Source organism: Triticum urartu, chromosome 2A (assembly GCF_056163025.1).
Source record: "Triticum urartu cultivar PI428250 chromosome 2A, HENAU_Tu73, whole genome shotgun sequence".
NCBI classification, from domain to species: domain Eukaryota; kingdom Viridiplantae; phylum Streptophyta; class Magnoliopsida; order Poales; family Poaceae; genus Triticum; species Triticum urartu.
The window spans coordinates 312,423,062-312,439,394 of record NC_141874.1 but is presented as its reverse complement, the minus strand read 5'-3'; the positions used below and the strand labels follow the sequence as shown (position 1 = coordinate 312,439,394).

At 44.1% G+C, this 16,333-nt stretch overlaps 1 protein-coding gene across 3 annotated transcripts; it reads right to left on the bottom strand.

Moving 5' to 3' along the window:
* Positions 1–11,393: 11,393 nt before the first annotated feature.
* ZKT (protein containing PDZ domain, a K-box domain, and a TPR region) lies at positions 11,394–15,039 on the bottom strand. Of its 3 annotated transcripts, none has more exons than XM_048700408.2 (7): positions 14,464–15,039; positions 14,250–14,356; positions 14,049–14,143; positions 13,868–13,944; positions 13,661–13,781; positions 13,517–13,576; positions 11,394–11,644 (listed from the first exon to the last, which is right to left on the bottom strand). In XM_048700408.2, the coding sequence occupies exons 1-7, from the start codon at positions 14,841–14,843 to the stop codon at positions 11,471–11,473; spliced, it is 1,014 nt and encodes a 337-aa protein (XP_048556365.1). In that variant the 5' UTR covers positions 14,844–15,039; the 3' UTR covers positions 11,394–11,470. The 3 variants fall into 3 exon arrangements, with proteins under 3 accessions (XP_048556365.1, XP_048556366.1, XP_087399937.1); XM_048700409.2 differs by lacking the exon at positions 11,394–11,644 and adding an exon at positions 12,899–13,431 and having other exon boundaries at positions 14,464–15,032; XM_087543811.1 differs by lacking the exon at positions 11,394–11,644 and adding an exon at positions 12,899–13,431 and having other exon boundaries at positions 13,517–13,781.
* Between the last annotated feature and the right edge of the window lie 1,294 nt (positions 15,040–16,333).

Below are 16,333 nucleotides of genomic sequence, written 5' to 3'. Positions count from 1 at the left end.
ACGTACGATCCGTGGGGTTTTGGTTCTGGCCAGTCAGAATGCAGGACCCAGATCGTGCGCGCAGCGGGGGGATATCATACGGAAACCAACTTTCGGTGGAAACCAGTAAAAACCATGAGAAAAAGATGTTATGAGGTTTCAAAAAAAATCAAAAAAATGCGGGATGTTAAGAGGATGATGTTTTATTGGCACACAAAATTTCAAGTTGAAACACATTAAGAGATGTGAGCTATGAAAAAGACAAAATCAATGTTGAATAGTGTCGAATAGTAATGTCACTATTCAGGGCGGAATTTGTCTTTTTCATAGCTCACATCTCGTAATGTTTTTCAACTTGAAATTTTGTGTTGCAATAAAACATCACCTTCTTAACATCCCACATTTTTTCAGATTTTTATGAAACTTTAAAATATGGCTTCCACGAAGTTTTCATTGAATATCGGCTTTCGTGAGTGAACCGTGTGCTATTTGAAAACATTTCGTGAGAAGAAATTCGGTTTTAAAATCCCCGTAAATCCAAAACTAAGCTAAAAATCATGAAACCTGCCATGGTGTCACGACATCGCACTTATATGTCGAGGAATTTTTTTTCGTCCATTGTGGCACAAGTTTTATTACAAGCCTCTTACAAACCGGAGCTTCTATCAAAGAAGCCTTGTGGTTCCGATAGAGAAACGTGGCCCCCTTGTGGGCGAAACGTAATCACTGCCTCTTTTTACCTTGTATTTTCTTCTACGGGCAACATGGAATGACAGGATATCCGTGCTGAAATTTAAACTTATTCAGGGTTCGTTTGGCCTTTTTATACACTAATTGAGTTTCCTAGGCATTTAATGTCCGTAATTAAATCTGAACAATAAATACATGCTCCAGTTCACCAAAATGGCTAGAAAAAGTATACATGTGTCCTTGGGTGCATGTTTAGGTCCAATTCCAGGAATGGGAACGAATTACAACCGTACTGGTGTCATGGCTCGTACTCAAACATTTCGAATCTTGGTTTTTAAGTCCCCATAAATCCTAAACTCACCAAAAAGTCATCAAAGGTGGCATGGTGTCACGTCATGGCACATACATGTCATGGTAAAAACATTGTCCAATTTGGGCCAAGCTTTATTACAAACCTCTTACAAAAACAGGAGCTTCTCTCAAAGAAGCCTTGTGGTTCTGATAGTGAAACGCGTTCCCCTTGTGGGCGAAACGTAATCACTGCCTCTTTTCGCCTTGTATTTTCTTCCATAGGAAACATGGAACCACGGGATATCCGTGCTAAAATTTAAACTTATTCAAGGTTCGTTTGGCCTTTTTATACACTAATTGAGTTTGCTAGGCATTTAATGTCCATAATTCAAATCTGAACTATAAGTACATGCTGCAATTCACCAAAATGGTTAGAAAAATTATACATGTGTCCTTGGGTGCATGTTTAGGTCTCATGCCAGGAATGGGAATGAATTACAACTGTACCGGTGTCCTGGCTCTTCCTCAAACATTTCAAATCTCGGTTTTTAAGTCCCCATAAATCCTAAACTCACCAGAAAGTCATCAAAGATGGCAAGGTGTCATGTCATGGCACATATATGTCATGGTAAAAACATTGCCAATTTGGGACAAGCATTATTACAAACCTCTTACAAACCGGAGCCTGATGCAAGAATCCTAGTGGTTTTGATAGGCAAACGTGTCCCCTTGTGGGCTAAACGATAATCACTCCCTCTTCTAGCCTCGTATTTTCTTCTACACGCGACACGGAACAACTGGACATTCATGCTGAACTTTGAATTTATTCAGGGTTCGTTTGACCTTTTTTATTCATTAATTAAGTTTTCTAGGCATTTAATGTCCAGCATTTAAATCCGAACTACAAATACATGCTCTAGTGCACCAAAATGGCTAGAAAATACGTACACGTTTCCTTGGGTGCATGTTTAGGTCCCATGGAACGAATGGGATCGAATTCAACCGTCTCGCCGTCCTGGCCTGGCCACAAACATTGCGAATCTCGGTTTTTAAATGTCTGTAAATCCAAAACTCACCAGGAAATCATGAAACTTGGCATGGTGTCACTACATGGTATATATAATTGTCCAATTTCGGCGAAGCTACATTACAAGCCTTTTACAAACTGGAGCCTATCGCAACCCTTGTGGTTCCGGTAGGGAAACATGCCCCTAGTGTGGGCGAAACGATAATCGATGCCTCTTGTCGCCTTGAACTTTGTTTTTTACAGGCAACATAGAATAACAGGAGTGTCGGGCTAAAATTTGAAACTGTTCAGGGTTCATTTGGCCATTGTATATATATATATTACTAATTACTAAGTTTTCTATACATTTAATGTAGTCCATAATTCAAATTTGAACTACAACCACATGCTCCGGTGAGGCAAAATAGGTGGGAAATCGTACATGTGTCATTGGGTGCATGTTTAGGTATCGTTTAAGGAATGAGAATGAATTACAAACTTGTCGTCGTCCTGAAACAATGAGAATCTCGGTTACTAAATCCTAGTAAATAAAAAACTCACCCAAAAAACATGAAACTTGGCATGGTTTCATGACATGGAACATATATGTCGTGGTAAAAAAATCGTCCAGTTTGAGAAGAGGCGCACACATTAGTAGCCAACGAAGTCCTTTTTGAAACAAAAAGCTGACACATTAATATCGCAAACGGTTGTATTATATTTACCGTGTCGAAATTTAACCATACTCGGTGGCGTGCGTGCAACTGTTTGATTAGATGGGACGAGCATGAGAAGTCTGCCGTGCAACTTCGACGGGACGCGTGCGAGCAGTCCGCCGCGTAGGCTCGACGGGATGCGTGCATCCTGTCCACCTCACAGGCTCGACGGCACACATGCGAGCAGCAAGGCCATCGATGCTCATCGGGAAGCGAGCTCTTTGACCTCCATGCACCAGTCGCCACCCTCCTCACTCACAACTTCTCCATTAATGGGTTAATTAAAGCACCTGGACGGAGGGTGTTTGCTTGTGATCCCATGGAAGCATTTGCTTTGTTCCTGTTTTCAACTAGTATTCCGCCCTAATTTTAAATTGCCACATAGGGCGACGGATAATACAACCACAAATAAAATGGCAACGGATAATACGACCACAAATTTACAATGCCGCACATAATCATTGTCTTACATATTTCGGATAATTTAAAGTGCCACATGCGACAAAGCCTGAAAGACACACGGGCAAGAGAAGAAGGAAATTGCAGACAACGATCTGAGTCGCTACTGTCTCTACTCGTCGATGGATCGCCGAGCAGCGAAATCCTCCAGTTCCTTCTTCAATTCCTCACGACTTTGCTCGAAAGCAGCCACGGATTCCTCCACCTCCTGCTTGCGCTCGATCCAGAGCTTCCTCAAGCCACCCATCAGTTCCTCGACGACCGCTTTCAGCATCATCTCTGAGGCACTGCTCTGCACGTGCAGCATCTTCTAGCCGGTGGCCTCCTCCTCCTTCTCGGCGACCAACTTGAGGAGCTTCGCATTTTCATCCATGAGTTGCTCGACGAGGCCGGTTGCCTTGTCAACCGAGGCATCCCTGATCTTGAGCAGCTTCATCAAGCCGTCGACCAGCTCTTGCTGCGTAGTGACGCCAGCGAGAATGTCGTCGTCGCTGGCGAAGGACTTCAGGAACACCGGCTCGTCACGATGGCCGACGCCGCGAATGCGCTTGTGAGAGCCCTCATGTGCCCGTGAGAGCTCGTTCGAGGGCTCCGCGACGCGCCCGGACATCTCTGGTGCGACTGCGGCTTCGCTGCGGGACCTCTCTAGTGCTTCCACGGCCTTGGTCTTTGCTGCTTGGTTATATGTCCACCCTAAACTCCTCCTACCGGTCATGGCGGAAAGACTTGACAGAGAAAATCAGTTTTGTGGGTGATGCGGAGAGGAACTGTGAAGTAATTTTCGAGTGGATAGTTTTTATAGCCCGGTGCTAAGTGTGAACACATATTAGTTCGATAGGTGTGAACAGATTTGTAATTACTTATTGCTTTGTAATCAGCAATGTGACAAGAAACAAGGTCAAAATTTATTGATGGCAGAAGGTTGACCACGTGGTTGCTCGCCGTTGAGGCGGCCGCGGCGCGCTCTGCTCTGGCGTCCCTGCGAGCGCTCTGCTCGCCGTTGAGGCAGAGTTACAACGGCAACTGTTAATAATTCTCAATAATTGTCTTACATATTCAGGATAATTTAAAATGCCAAATGCGGAAAGGCCTAGAACACTCACGACCTACATATGCATACAATTATAATAAAATATAAGCTAAAAGGCTGAGTTGGCGGCCTTTCGACGATGGTCTTCGCGGACTCCATGATCAGCATAGCACCCTTGCGGCCATTCACTCCGAGTGTCCCCACCCGCCTCCGCCTACGGAGCTGCTGGCGCTGGGAGGCTCTTGGGGCTGCTGGGCCTCTTCCAGAAGTGCTTGACAGCGTGCAATCGCGTGCATGACAACTCCTGGAACTGCTCCATTTCCATGTCTCTAGCCTGGTAGAAAATTCCGTCGATCACCTGCATCCTCAAGATATCACGTTGGCGATGTTCTACTTCATCGGGGACGTCAACTCCGCCAAGGATGCGCTCACGCCTGACCACCACATCATCGGGATCGAAGTTGACACGGCTGCTGCGGGCAATGATGTAGTCATAAGCTGCCTTTATCTTGACTGAATTGCAGAGGTCCTCTGCCCATTCCTTGTGGGGCATCAGGCTCTCGATGAGCACTGGTGACGGCGGCTCTTCGGGTGGGTCGTCGATCATGCCGCCGAGCAGCTCTGGATCTTTTGCACGATGGATGGCAAACTGCTCATCACACCTCCTCTCAATATGTCGATTGTGCTCCCAAGGACTGTGACGCCGGTATCGCTGCCGATGGGCCATGGTGCCTGCACTGGCCCATGAAGCTCTTGCTCCCCGACCTGCTCCGGCTCATTCTCCTCACCGAAGATGTAACGCAGGTAGGCGTTGATGTTGAAGCTTTGTTTGTTGCCTGGCATACTTGGAATAACTAATGGTAGATTGGTGAGGACTAGATCTTCGCAGAGTGTCGCGGCGGTGCGTTGCCGCCTGGTTATATGCAGCAAGCCATTAGCTGGTGGCGGGAAACCGGTGAGGGAATAGGCGTGGATTTTACAATTCATCCATGTGGAAGCATTCGCTGGAGCATGGGAAGCATTCGCTGGAGCACGGGAAGACCACGCAACCTGAATACCGTATCCGGTGCTATGTGTTATTTATCACACAAGTGTTAACATAAGGAAACGTATGTGTAACTTACTAATCATCACACACGAGTACTCGCAGACGCATCGTGTGCGATACTCCTAGCCCCCGCAAGCAACTAGTTTGCATTTTTCAAAGTTTTTTGTACACACAAAATCGCACACGAACTAACTGTATTAACCGTCTGTGTTGTAATTTCTCATCACAAAACAGTTCATCCGAGTCGGCTGTTTGCCACGTATCACGCACATCTTGTTAAGTTGAACCGTTTCTGTTGCGTTCGCTAATCGAAAATAGTTCATCCGAGTGAACCGTATGCCCTATATCACAAACACCTTGATCTGGCTAACCGTTTCTGTTGCACACCCTAATAGCAAACGGTTCATCGGAGCGAATTGTATGCCGTATACCACACACACATTGATATGGCTGCCCATTTATGTTGTTCTGCCTCATCGCAAATAGCTGAACGGGTTAACCATGTGGCCTGAATCACACACGCAACTAAAATCTGAACCGTGTTTGATGCATCCTCCATCACAAACGTTTTGCACCTTTTTGACAGTTTTCATACACCACTATTTGCGATTATTGCATCGCACACAGTTTCTCGAAGGATCTCTGATCGTAGTATCGTGTTAGGAGCATCCTGCAGTAGTGTGTGTTAATGCTTTGTTCCGGTTCTCTATTAAAAGGATGCCTTAATATCCCTTAGTTTCCAATATGGACCCCGCTTCCATGGGAGGGTAGGACAAAATATGTCAGGCAAGTTCTTTCCATAAGCACGTATGACTATTTACGGAATACATGCCTACATTATATTGATGAACTGGAGCTAGTGTCATATCGCCCTAGGTTATAACTGTCTCATGATGAATATCATCCAACAATTCACCGATCCAATGCCTATGAATTTATCTTATATTGTCCTTGCTAAGTTACTACTGCTATCACCACTGTTACAGTTGCTACCAAATTACTGCTATCATTGTTACTGTTACTGTTACTGCTGCTACTATTATCAAAACTATCATACTTCTTTGCTACTGATCACTTTGCTACGGATAATTAATCTCCAGGTGTGGTTGAATTGACAACTCGGCTGCTAATACCTTGAAATATTCTTTGGCTCCCCTTGTGTCGAATCTATAAATTTTAGTTGAATATTCTACCCTCGAAAACTATTGTGATCCCCTATACTTGTGTGTTATTAGAAACAAGGTACAAGGGTTGAAAACTCATGACTGCCACATCCTACTTCAAAGGGTTTTACCTATTATCCTTAGAGGATTGGGCCGCCCTGACTTATACAGAGAAGTCGCAGAGTTGGGACAATTCTTCGGGAAACTCTGCGGTAGAAATATCAGGATAGATGCTTTGGAGCGTCTTAGAGACAAGATACCAACTATCCTATGTGACCTTGAGAAGATATATCCTCCAGCCTTCTTTGATGTGATGGTGCATTTGACTGTTCATCTACCTGATGCGGCACTACTTAGAGGTCCAGTACAGTATGGATGGATATACCCTATTGAAAGGCATCTAGGCACTTTCAAGGGCTATGTTAGAATAGAGCTAGACCTGAGGGTTCCATTGCAGAGGCCTACATTGCTACAGAAGCATTGACATTCTACACAAAATACATTGAAACAGTTGATCAGCTTAGCAAAGAGGTGGGTGAAGACAATGCTGAGCTCAATGTTTTCGATTGTCCTGTTCGAGTTATAGGGAAGAGTCGACAAGACGACAAACCTAAAGATTTGGACAAAATGGTTTGGTATGTGTTGAATAACTGTCTTGAGATTCTACCTTATATCGAGTAAGTGCTAAGTACTGCAGCTTATACATCATAATCTACTAAACTTGCAGCACATTCTTGTATATTTAGATGTTTGACGTGATCACTATGTTGTACAGCATCTACAAAAAGGAGTTACTGTTGCAAAATCCAAGAAACATTGATAAACTGGTTATGGCAGGATTTGCGAAATGGTTCAAGAGCCATGTAAGATTTTGAATTGCACTATCAGTTTTTTTTAATATATTGAGTACATAAGATGATCAGCTTGTCTATTTTCTAACCATAGCTTAAGAAGATGCGGGAGGATGAGCAAGCAGTTAATGATGCCCTTTACGCACTAGCAATGAGTCTTGATACCCGGGTAAGACATTATGAATCTTGCGTTGTTGGAGATGTGTGCTACAACACCCTTGCATGCGACGAAGCAGGAAGACACAAAATAGTGCCATCATGAGCACGGATACGTACGGCAGAGAGATAACTGAAATGTATGCTAACATAGCGGACATTGTTCAGTTGCAGTATATCTCGAGTTTCAAGGTTCATCGGTGTGTGGTTCTGTTGTGCTGTCGTTGGTATAACCTGTTTTCCAGGATCGCAAAACCCAGAGCTGATGATTATTTCAAATCCATCAATGTCAAGGCAGCGTACAGACTGACAAGCCTTTTATTTTGGCAAATCAAGCAACACAGATATTTTTCTTGGAAGACACATATGCACGTAGTGATGACTTGAGAGTACTGCAAAATTTTGAGCAGAGGAATCCGTTTAGTGAAGTAGCACAACAAAATGATGCTTACACTTCTCGTGATGTAGAAGAAGACTGGCACTGACGGTAATGTTATTGTCTACAAAGCTCGACTTGTTGCGAAAGGTTTTCAACAAGTTCAAGGAGTTGACTACGATGAGACCTTCTCACCCGTAGCGATGCTTAAGTATGTCCGAATCATGTTAGCAATTGCCGCATTTTATGATTATGAAATTTGGCAAATAAATGTCAAAATTGCATTTCTTAATGGATATCTTAAAGAAGAGTTGTATATGATGCAACCTTTTCTGGTTTTGTCGATCCAAAAGGTGCTAACAAAGTGTGTAACCTCCAGCGATCCATTTATGGACTGGTGCAAGCATCTCGGAGTTGGAATATACGCTTTGATAGTGTAATCAAAGCATATGATTTTATACAGACTTTTGGAGAAGCATGTATTTACAAGAAAGTGAGTGGGAGCTCTGTAGCATTAATGATATTATATGTGGATGACATATTGTTAATCGTAAATGATACTGAATTTCTGAATAGCATAAAAGGATACTTGAATAAGAATTTTTCAATGAAAGACCTCGGTGAAGCTGCTTATATATTGGGCATCAAGATCTATAAAGATAGATCAAGCCGCTTAATTGGACTTTCACAAAGCACATACCTTGATAAAGTTTTGAAGAAGTTCAAAATGGATCAAGCAAAGAAAGAGTTTTTGCTTGTGTTACAAGGTGTGAAGTTGAGTCAGGCTCAATGCCCGACCACTGTAGAAGATAGAGAAAAAATGAAAGTCATTCTCTATACTTCAACCATAGGTTCTATCATGTATGCAATGCTGTGTATCAGACCTGATGTGTGCCTTGCTATTAGTTTAGCAAAGAGGTACCAAAGTAATCCAGGAGTGGATCACTGGACAGCGGTCAAGAACATTCCGAAATACCTGAAAAGGATTAAGGATATGTTTCTCGTTTATGGAGGTGACAAAGAGCTCGTTGTAAACGGTTACGTCGATGCAAGTTTTGACACTCATCCGGATGACTCTAAGTCACAAAACAGATACATATTTTTATTGAATGGTGGAGCTGTCAGTTGGTGCAGTTCCAAGCAGAGCGTCATGGCGGGATCTACATGCGAAGCGGAGTACATAGCTGGTTCGGAAGCAGCAAATGAAGGAGTCTGGATGAAGGAGTTCATATCCGATCTAGGTGTCATATCTAGTGCATCGGGTCCAATGAAATATTTTATGACAATACTAGTGCAATTGCCTTGGCAAAGGAATTCAGATTTCACAAGAGAACCAAGCACATCAAGAGATGCTTCAATTCCATCCGTGATCAAGTCAAGGAGGGAGACATAGAGATTTGCAAGATACATACGGATCTGAACTTTGCAGACTCATTGACTAAGCCTCTCTCACGAGCAAAACATGATCAGCACCAAGACTCCATGGGTGTTAGAATCATTACTATGTAATCAAAGATTATTGACTCTAGTGCAAGTGGCAGACTGAATGAAATATGCCCTAGAGGCAATAATAAAGTTGTTATTTATATTTTCTTATGTCATGATAAATATTTATTATTCATGCTAGAATTGTATTAACCGGAAACTTAGTACATGTGTGAATACATAGACAAACATAATGTCACTAGTATGCCTCTATTTGACTAGCTCGTTAATATAGATGGTTAAATTTCCTAACCATAGACATGAGTTGTCATTTGATGAACGGGATCACATCATTAGAGAATGATGTGATTGACTTGACCCATCCGTTAGCTTAGCATTATGATCATTTAGTTTATTGCTATTGCTTCTTCATGACTTATACATGTTCCTATGACTATGAGATTATACAATTCCCGAATACCGGAGGAACACTTAGTGTGCCATCAAACGTCACAACGTAACTGGGTGACTATAAAGATGCTCTACAGGTGTCTCCAATGGTGTTTGTTGAGTTTGGCATGGATCGAGATTAGGATTTGTCACTCTGTGTATCCGAGAGGTATCTCTGGGCCCTCTCGGTAATGTACATCACTATAAGCCTTGCAAGCAATGTGACTAATGAGTTAGTTGCAGGATGTTGCATTACGGAACGAGTAAAGAGACTTGCCGGTAACGAGATTGAACTAGGTATTGAGATACCGGCGATCGAATCTCGGTCAAGTAACATACCAATGACAAAGGGAACAACATATGTTGTTATGCGGTTTGACCAATAAAGATCTTCGTAGAATATGTAGGAACCAATATGAACATCCAGGTTCTGCTATTGGTTATTGACCGGAGATGAGTCTCGGTCATGTCTACATAGTTCTCGAACTCGTAGGGTCCGCACGCTTAACGTTCGATGATGATCGGTATTATGAGTTTATGTGTTTTGATGTACCGAAGGTAGTTCAGAGTTCCGGATGTGATCATGGACATGATGAGGAGTCTCAAAATGGTCGAGACATAAAGATTGATATATTGGACGATGTTATTCGAACATCGGATGAGTTCTGGGGTCACCGGATAAATATCGGAGTGCAGGGGGTTATCAGAAACCCCGGAGGGAACTAATGGGCCAACATGGGCGTTCTGAGAGAGAGAGAGAGGAGAAGGGCCCTAGGGCTGGCCGCGCCCCCCTCCCCCTTGAGGAGTCCGAATTGTACTAGAAGGGGGCGCAACCCCCTCCTTTTCCTTCTCCCTCTCTCCCTCTCCTTCCTCCCCCCTCCCTTTCCTTCTCCCTCTCTCCCTCTCCTTCCTTCCCCCTCCCTTTCCTTCTCCCTCTCTCCCTCTCCTTTCTAGTCGGAATCCTATTTGGGGGCACGCCCCAATGAGGGTTGGCCGGCCTCCCCCCTTGCTCCTTTATATACGAGGGCAGGGGGACACCCTAGAACACACAAATTGATAGTTGTCTTAGCTGTGTGTAGTGCCCCCTCCACAGATTTTCACCTCATTCATATCGTTGTAGTGCTTAGGCGAAGCCCTGTGTCGGTAACTTCATCATCAACGTCATCACGCCGTCATACTGACGAAACTCTCCTTCGGCCTCAACTGGATCAAGAGTACGAGAGACATCACCGAGCCGACCGTGTGCAGATCGCGGAGGTGCCGTGCGTTCGGTACTTGATCGGTTGGATCGCGAAGACGTTCGACTACATCAACCGTGTTACTTAACGCTTCCGCTTTCGGTCTACGAGGATACGTGGACACACTCTCCCCTCTCGTTGATATGCATCTCCTAGATAGATCTTGCGTGATCATAGCAATTCTTTTTGAAATACTGCATTCCTCAACAAAAAGTCAATATAGCAAATCTGTTATTGTTGGCATTCATAGTTTTGAAGAGATTTTGCCTGGGCTGCTTACTATCTTGGGATGCTAGAGAGGAAATTTCCGTTTACTTATTTGGTTTTGCCTATGAGCACTTCACAATGGAGGATTGAGGATTTCTTTCTCACCATGCAAAGAGTTGAAAGAAGGCTCACTGGGTACTCTTTTTCGACAAAGGGCGACTTTATTATCTCAAAATGTAGCATCAAGCGGATACAAAGCATTATGAGTAACACCCGACCTCTGCATAACTAAGATGCACACAGCCAAATCCAGAAGTCTGACAAAATTCATGAAATAAAAATCGACAAACCGGCAACAGTAGAGTCTTTTAGACCGACACTATGCCTATGTCGAAGAAGGTGGTGGCTCGATCCGTAGGTTATGCTGCCACCCATGTTGGGAGAAAACCTCCGTAGCCACCTGCTCCAATCGCGTACACACTGCCATGAACAGCGGTTGGTACTCCGGCCGTTGTAGTATGGACCACGTACGTAGCGAGTGCGTACACCGGAAAATAACCTGTAGAGGAGAAGCATTTTTGTCATTAAAAACCAAATCATTTCTGCATAGCCAAAGCGACCAATTAAGGCATACGTTCCCACCCTTATTAGCGTTTTGAACCTATTTGTAATGCCGTCCAACCAATGACCAAAAATATTGGCAACACTTGTGGGCGGATACAAATTTGACGCTATTTGGATGACTGACCACGTAGAACATGCAAACTTGCATTGGAAAAAGAGGTGTTTGATTGTCTCATCATGAGTACAAAAAGAACACTTCTTACTCCCTCGCCAGTTGCGCCGTGCGAGGTTGTCTTTGGTTAACACAACTCCCCTACGGAGATACCACATGAAGATTTTCACTTTTAGTGGAATTTTAGACTTCCAAATTTTCTTATTATTACTCGTTGGTACCTCAGAATGCGTGAGTGCACGGTACATAGAGTCCACTGTGAAAGACCCTGATGTAGTAAGGTTCCAGCGAAACATATCCCGACCTTGTGTCAGGTTAATCGAATCCAGCCAGGATAAAAGATTATGCCATGACACAAGCCGGGGGCCAATCAAATCCCGCCTGAATGAAATATTCGGCGGGGAAGAACCGAGCACGTGCGCAATAATATTATTCTTATCGCGAGGTACTCTACCTTGTTATATGTGACCTTGTTATATGTTATCACTGGATGGCAGGCTGCTCCTTATTAAACACCTATATGCTATCATTGGATGGCAGGCTGCTCCTTATTAAATGAGCACCCTCTCACTTCCTGCAAGAGTGGTCACACAACTGATAAAATTTCTGACACTTTCTTTGGAGAAAATTTGGTAGTAAGTAAAGTGGAATGGCTTTAGTTGCTTAGGACAAAATCAGTAAACCAGTTTTTTATTAAGCCAAAACAGTAGAACAATTGTTCTACGGTATTTTTATTAATTCAAAAAATATTTACAAGTCCAGTTCGGAGTATTGAATTAATGCTCCAGCCAACTCGTCCAAAAGTCGCTATTTTAGTCCTTAGACGTGGGATCAATTAGGCCGCAGAATTGTTTTATTTAATACTCCCTCCGTCCCAAAATTCTTGTCTTAGATTTGTCTAGATACGGATGGATCAAGTCACATTTTAGTATTAGATACATTCGTATCTAGACAAATGTAAGACAAGAATTTTGGGACGGAGGGAGTACTACGTTGGCAGGGTCTTGAACTTAAAACCTGTTGGCTCGGATACCATATTAAATTCATGCTTCAGCCAACTCATCCAAAAATCGGAACTGATAAAGGGAGGTGGGCTATATATTTCAACACAGAGAATCACCCAATACCAGTTTTGTGAAACATAGAAGAAAATTACAAGTTTTGTGCTATCCAAGTGTTGATCAAATCAGCCTTATCTTGCTTTGCTCTGATTCTAGTTACTTCAAGCCACTGTTTGAGATAATATTTCCATGAATCGGTTAACCAAAGTTGCAGGGAGGCTTGGAAATTGATCATAATAAAGCTCTCGTGATGAAGAATCTGCATAAATTCTTCAATAGAGATGACCTGCCCTGGTTTAACCTTATTTGGTAAGTGCATTACTCCTCTTCTCTCCCACAAGACAAGGTGGGCTCCTCTTCTCTCCCACAAGCAAGACCAAGTAGATGTGTGCAATCGATAGGAGGTCATCACTTCTTACCGAATCCAAATATGGATTTGATAGCATTGATGGCGTTCTCGTTGATAAATGATTCATCGTACTTGTTTAGTAGGGTGGCGAACTCCTCCGAGTTCCTCAAGTTTGCTAAATCCGGGTCGGTGCGAATCCTCTTCAGGAAATCAAGTAAGATAAAGTGTCACTTACTATGAACCCTAGACCCATTTACTCTTGTAAAGCGGATAGTGTCTAGTTACCTTGAAGTCTTCATAGCCTGCCTTCATCGCTTCTTCAAGTGCAGAAAGGCCAGCTTGTATCTGCACAAACGAACATCCATATGTGTGTATTGAGCGGCAGACCTGCAGTTTTGCTCTTGATATTGAAACAAGTAGGAGGCGAACCCGGTCGAGCTTCGAATAACAGCAGGCGACATTGTAGCTGGCTACGGAAGCTTCATCAATCTCTGGTTTTGACCCCAGCACCGACTCGAACTTCTCCAACGCGTCCTCGTATTTTCCATCCCTGAAAGTTTTTTTTTTCTCGGAACAAGTCAGCAGAGTTTTCAAATTGAAGCAATCTCATTGCATCATACAGTATGTATCACCGACTTGTACAGCTTTAGCCCCATGCGAAGGTCATCTTCTCTTTGGATCTCCTGCTCCATCTTCTTCTGGTAATTTTGCATCTGCATCCAACGTTCCAGGTCGAAACGCGCACCACAAGCATGAGCAATCTACAGAACTCTAGGAGCAGAAAGAAAAATAGACTAAAGCATGATCCTATACTTACCTGAATCTCTCTGAGTTTAGTGCTGACATTTCCGGTGTTCCTTTCAGCCCTGATGACCTCCTTGTCAGAGAGCTCAGCAGCACCATCCCATTTCCCTGGACTCAGTTAATGGTATAACTCAAATTCCGAATTGATGAATTCACAATCATATCTGTCATGTCAAGACTCACAATGAAGCAGGTAAGTACTAACTGTTCTTACCAAATTTCTTCTGCATCTTCATGTAGAGAGGGCCAACTCTCTGGCGGATGCAGTACATGGTCTGGCCGTACCCTGCCGCCGGCCAGATTTCCTCTCCAAAGACGGCGCTGAGAATTTGCCATCAGTTAGCAACACGGAAGAAATCTTGATCTGGCGGTCATTCTGAAATTGCTGTGGGTTGGCTGGTGTGAGAGGATCATCTGAGCGGACTGACCTGGTGGCAATAACCTTGTCGCCGACGGTGAACTTGCCGGTCTGCTCGGCGGATGAGCCGGGGAAGATGGCCTCGATGTAGGTGCCGCCGTCGCGGCCCTTGGCGAACTTGAGCCCGTACGGCTTCAGGATCTCCACTTCGTACTCCTCGTAAGGCTCCTGGCCTCCATCCCCGTCCCCACCTCCGGACTTGGGCTCCGCCTGCGCTGACGAAGACGCGCGGACGACGACGCATCTCATCGCCGTATCCCGAAGCTTCAGGCAGCAGCTGTGGCCAAGAAACGCCGTCCTCGCCATCCGCGCATTGCTACCGTTGGTTCTTGCGAGGCACGGCGGGGAGGAGAGGAGCGGCTGGTTGGTGATCTGGTGGGCGAGAGCCATTTCAGCTAGCTAGCTGGGAGCTTTGGGCTCTTGGTTCCTCTGCGAATTGAATCTTTGCGGTAAGGGGTTGGAAGCGGTGAGGAGGAGACGATGGTTCTGTGGCTCATCTTTGGCTGTGTTGCGTGGCGACAAGAGGTGCTGAGTTTGGATGTGAGAACTGAGAACTGAGATGATGGAGGCCACACACACCGGGCTTCAGCCAGAACAAAGCATCTACACCGGCCAGTCATATTAAACCCGGCTAGAGTGGTGGCAAACCAGCTACGCCATGTGGCGCATGTTGGTTGGTCATCGTGAGAATTTTTTTTTTAAATGATAAGAAATTCTTTTTGAAAGAAAAGTTTTTTTAGGCTTTTTGTTTATCCTTTTAAGATAGTTGTGATGTTTACGTTATGCGAGAAATTTTTGACATAATAGTGAGACACGCATAGTGTTGATGATCAAAAGTGGCACAATCTTAAAGGTTGCTTAAAGCCATGTCAAGATTGATTTAAACTTATAATTGGGAGTCACCATGGGATGGCTTTCTTCGAGAAGGTCAGGATGGATATGAAGATGGTTTAAAACGGAGCTCGGATGCTAAACTTATGACAGGTTCAGAGATGCTCATGTTGACACTAAATTAAAAAATGACTTGAAACCCAATTAAGATTACCTCAAATGGAAAAAGTTCCAACATGAAAGTTGTGCGTCTCGTTGAAGCGGTTGATTTTGGTACAAAACATATCTCAATCGAAGTTCGTATGCAAAAGTTAGAGCCGAAAATGCGCGAATGCATATGGATGGCAGGACACTCCGAGAATGATCATCTGGGTTTTCGATTTCTCCGAGGTTGGCCGGACCCTCCGGGGATGTTTGTCCGGATTTTGGATTTTTCTGCCGCAGACTTCAGAAAACGGCCGCAATCGCTCTCAAGATGGCCTCTGATCAAAAAACGTTCAACATAAAAGTTGTTCGTCTCGTCGAAATGGTCAAGATTGCTTTTGGGCACGTTTCCATCCGAGGTTATTTACTGCCTCAAACATGACCCGCAAGGTGCAGCCAGGTTGTAAACCGAACAGTTTTGGAAAGTTTGGGTTCCGAGTTGGACCTATCTAGGGTTTTGAACGTGAATTCTAAACCTTTCCTTGCACGGGAAGTCCATCCGCCTCTTATATACCTAAGGGGTGACGGTCGATTGAACAACAACACACAATCGCAAAACCCATCTGTCGAAGATATACCCCGCAGCGTAAACCGGCCGAAGTATAACCCGGCCGGACTTGGCGGTTTACTTGAGACCCGGCTGACACTTGGCGATTCATTGGCGACCCGTCCTAACTTGGCGGTTATAAGGCCCAAGGTCCAGAAGGCCGGTTTATGCTAATGGTGGGCCGGTTTAAGAGAAAAGGTGTATTTCCCTTACAAGGAGTCAAGACATAGACTTGTATCCGGGTTGTATTAGAAGATAGACTAGTCCTAATCCTAATAGGACTCCACATGTAACCCGC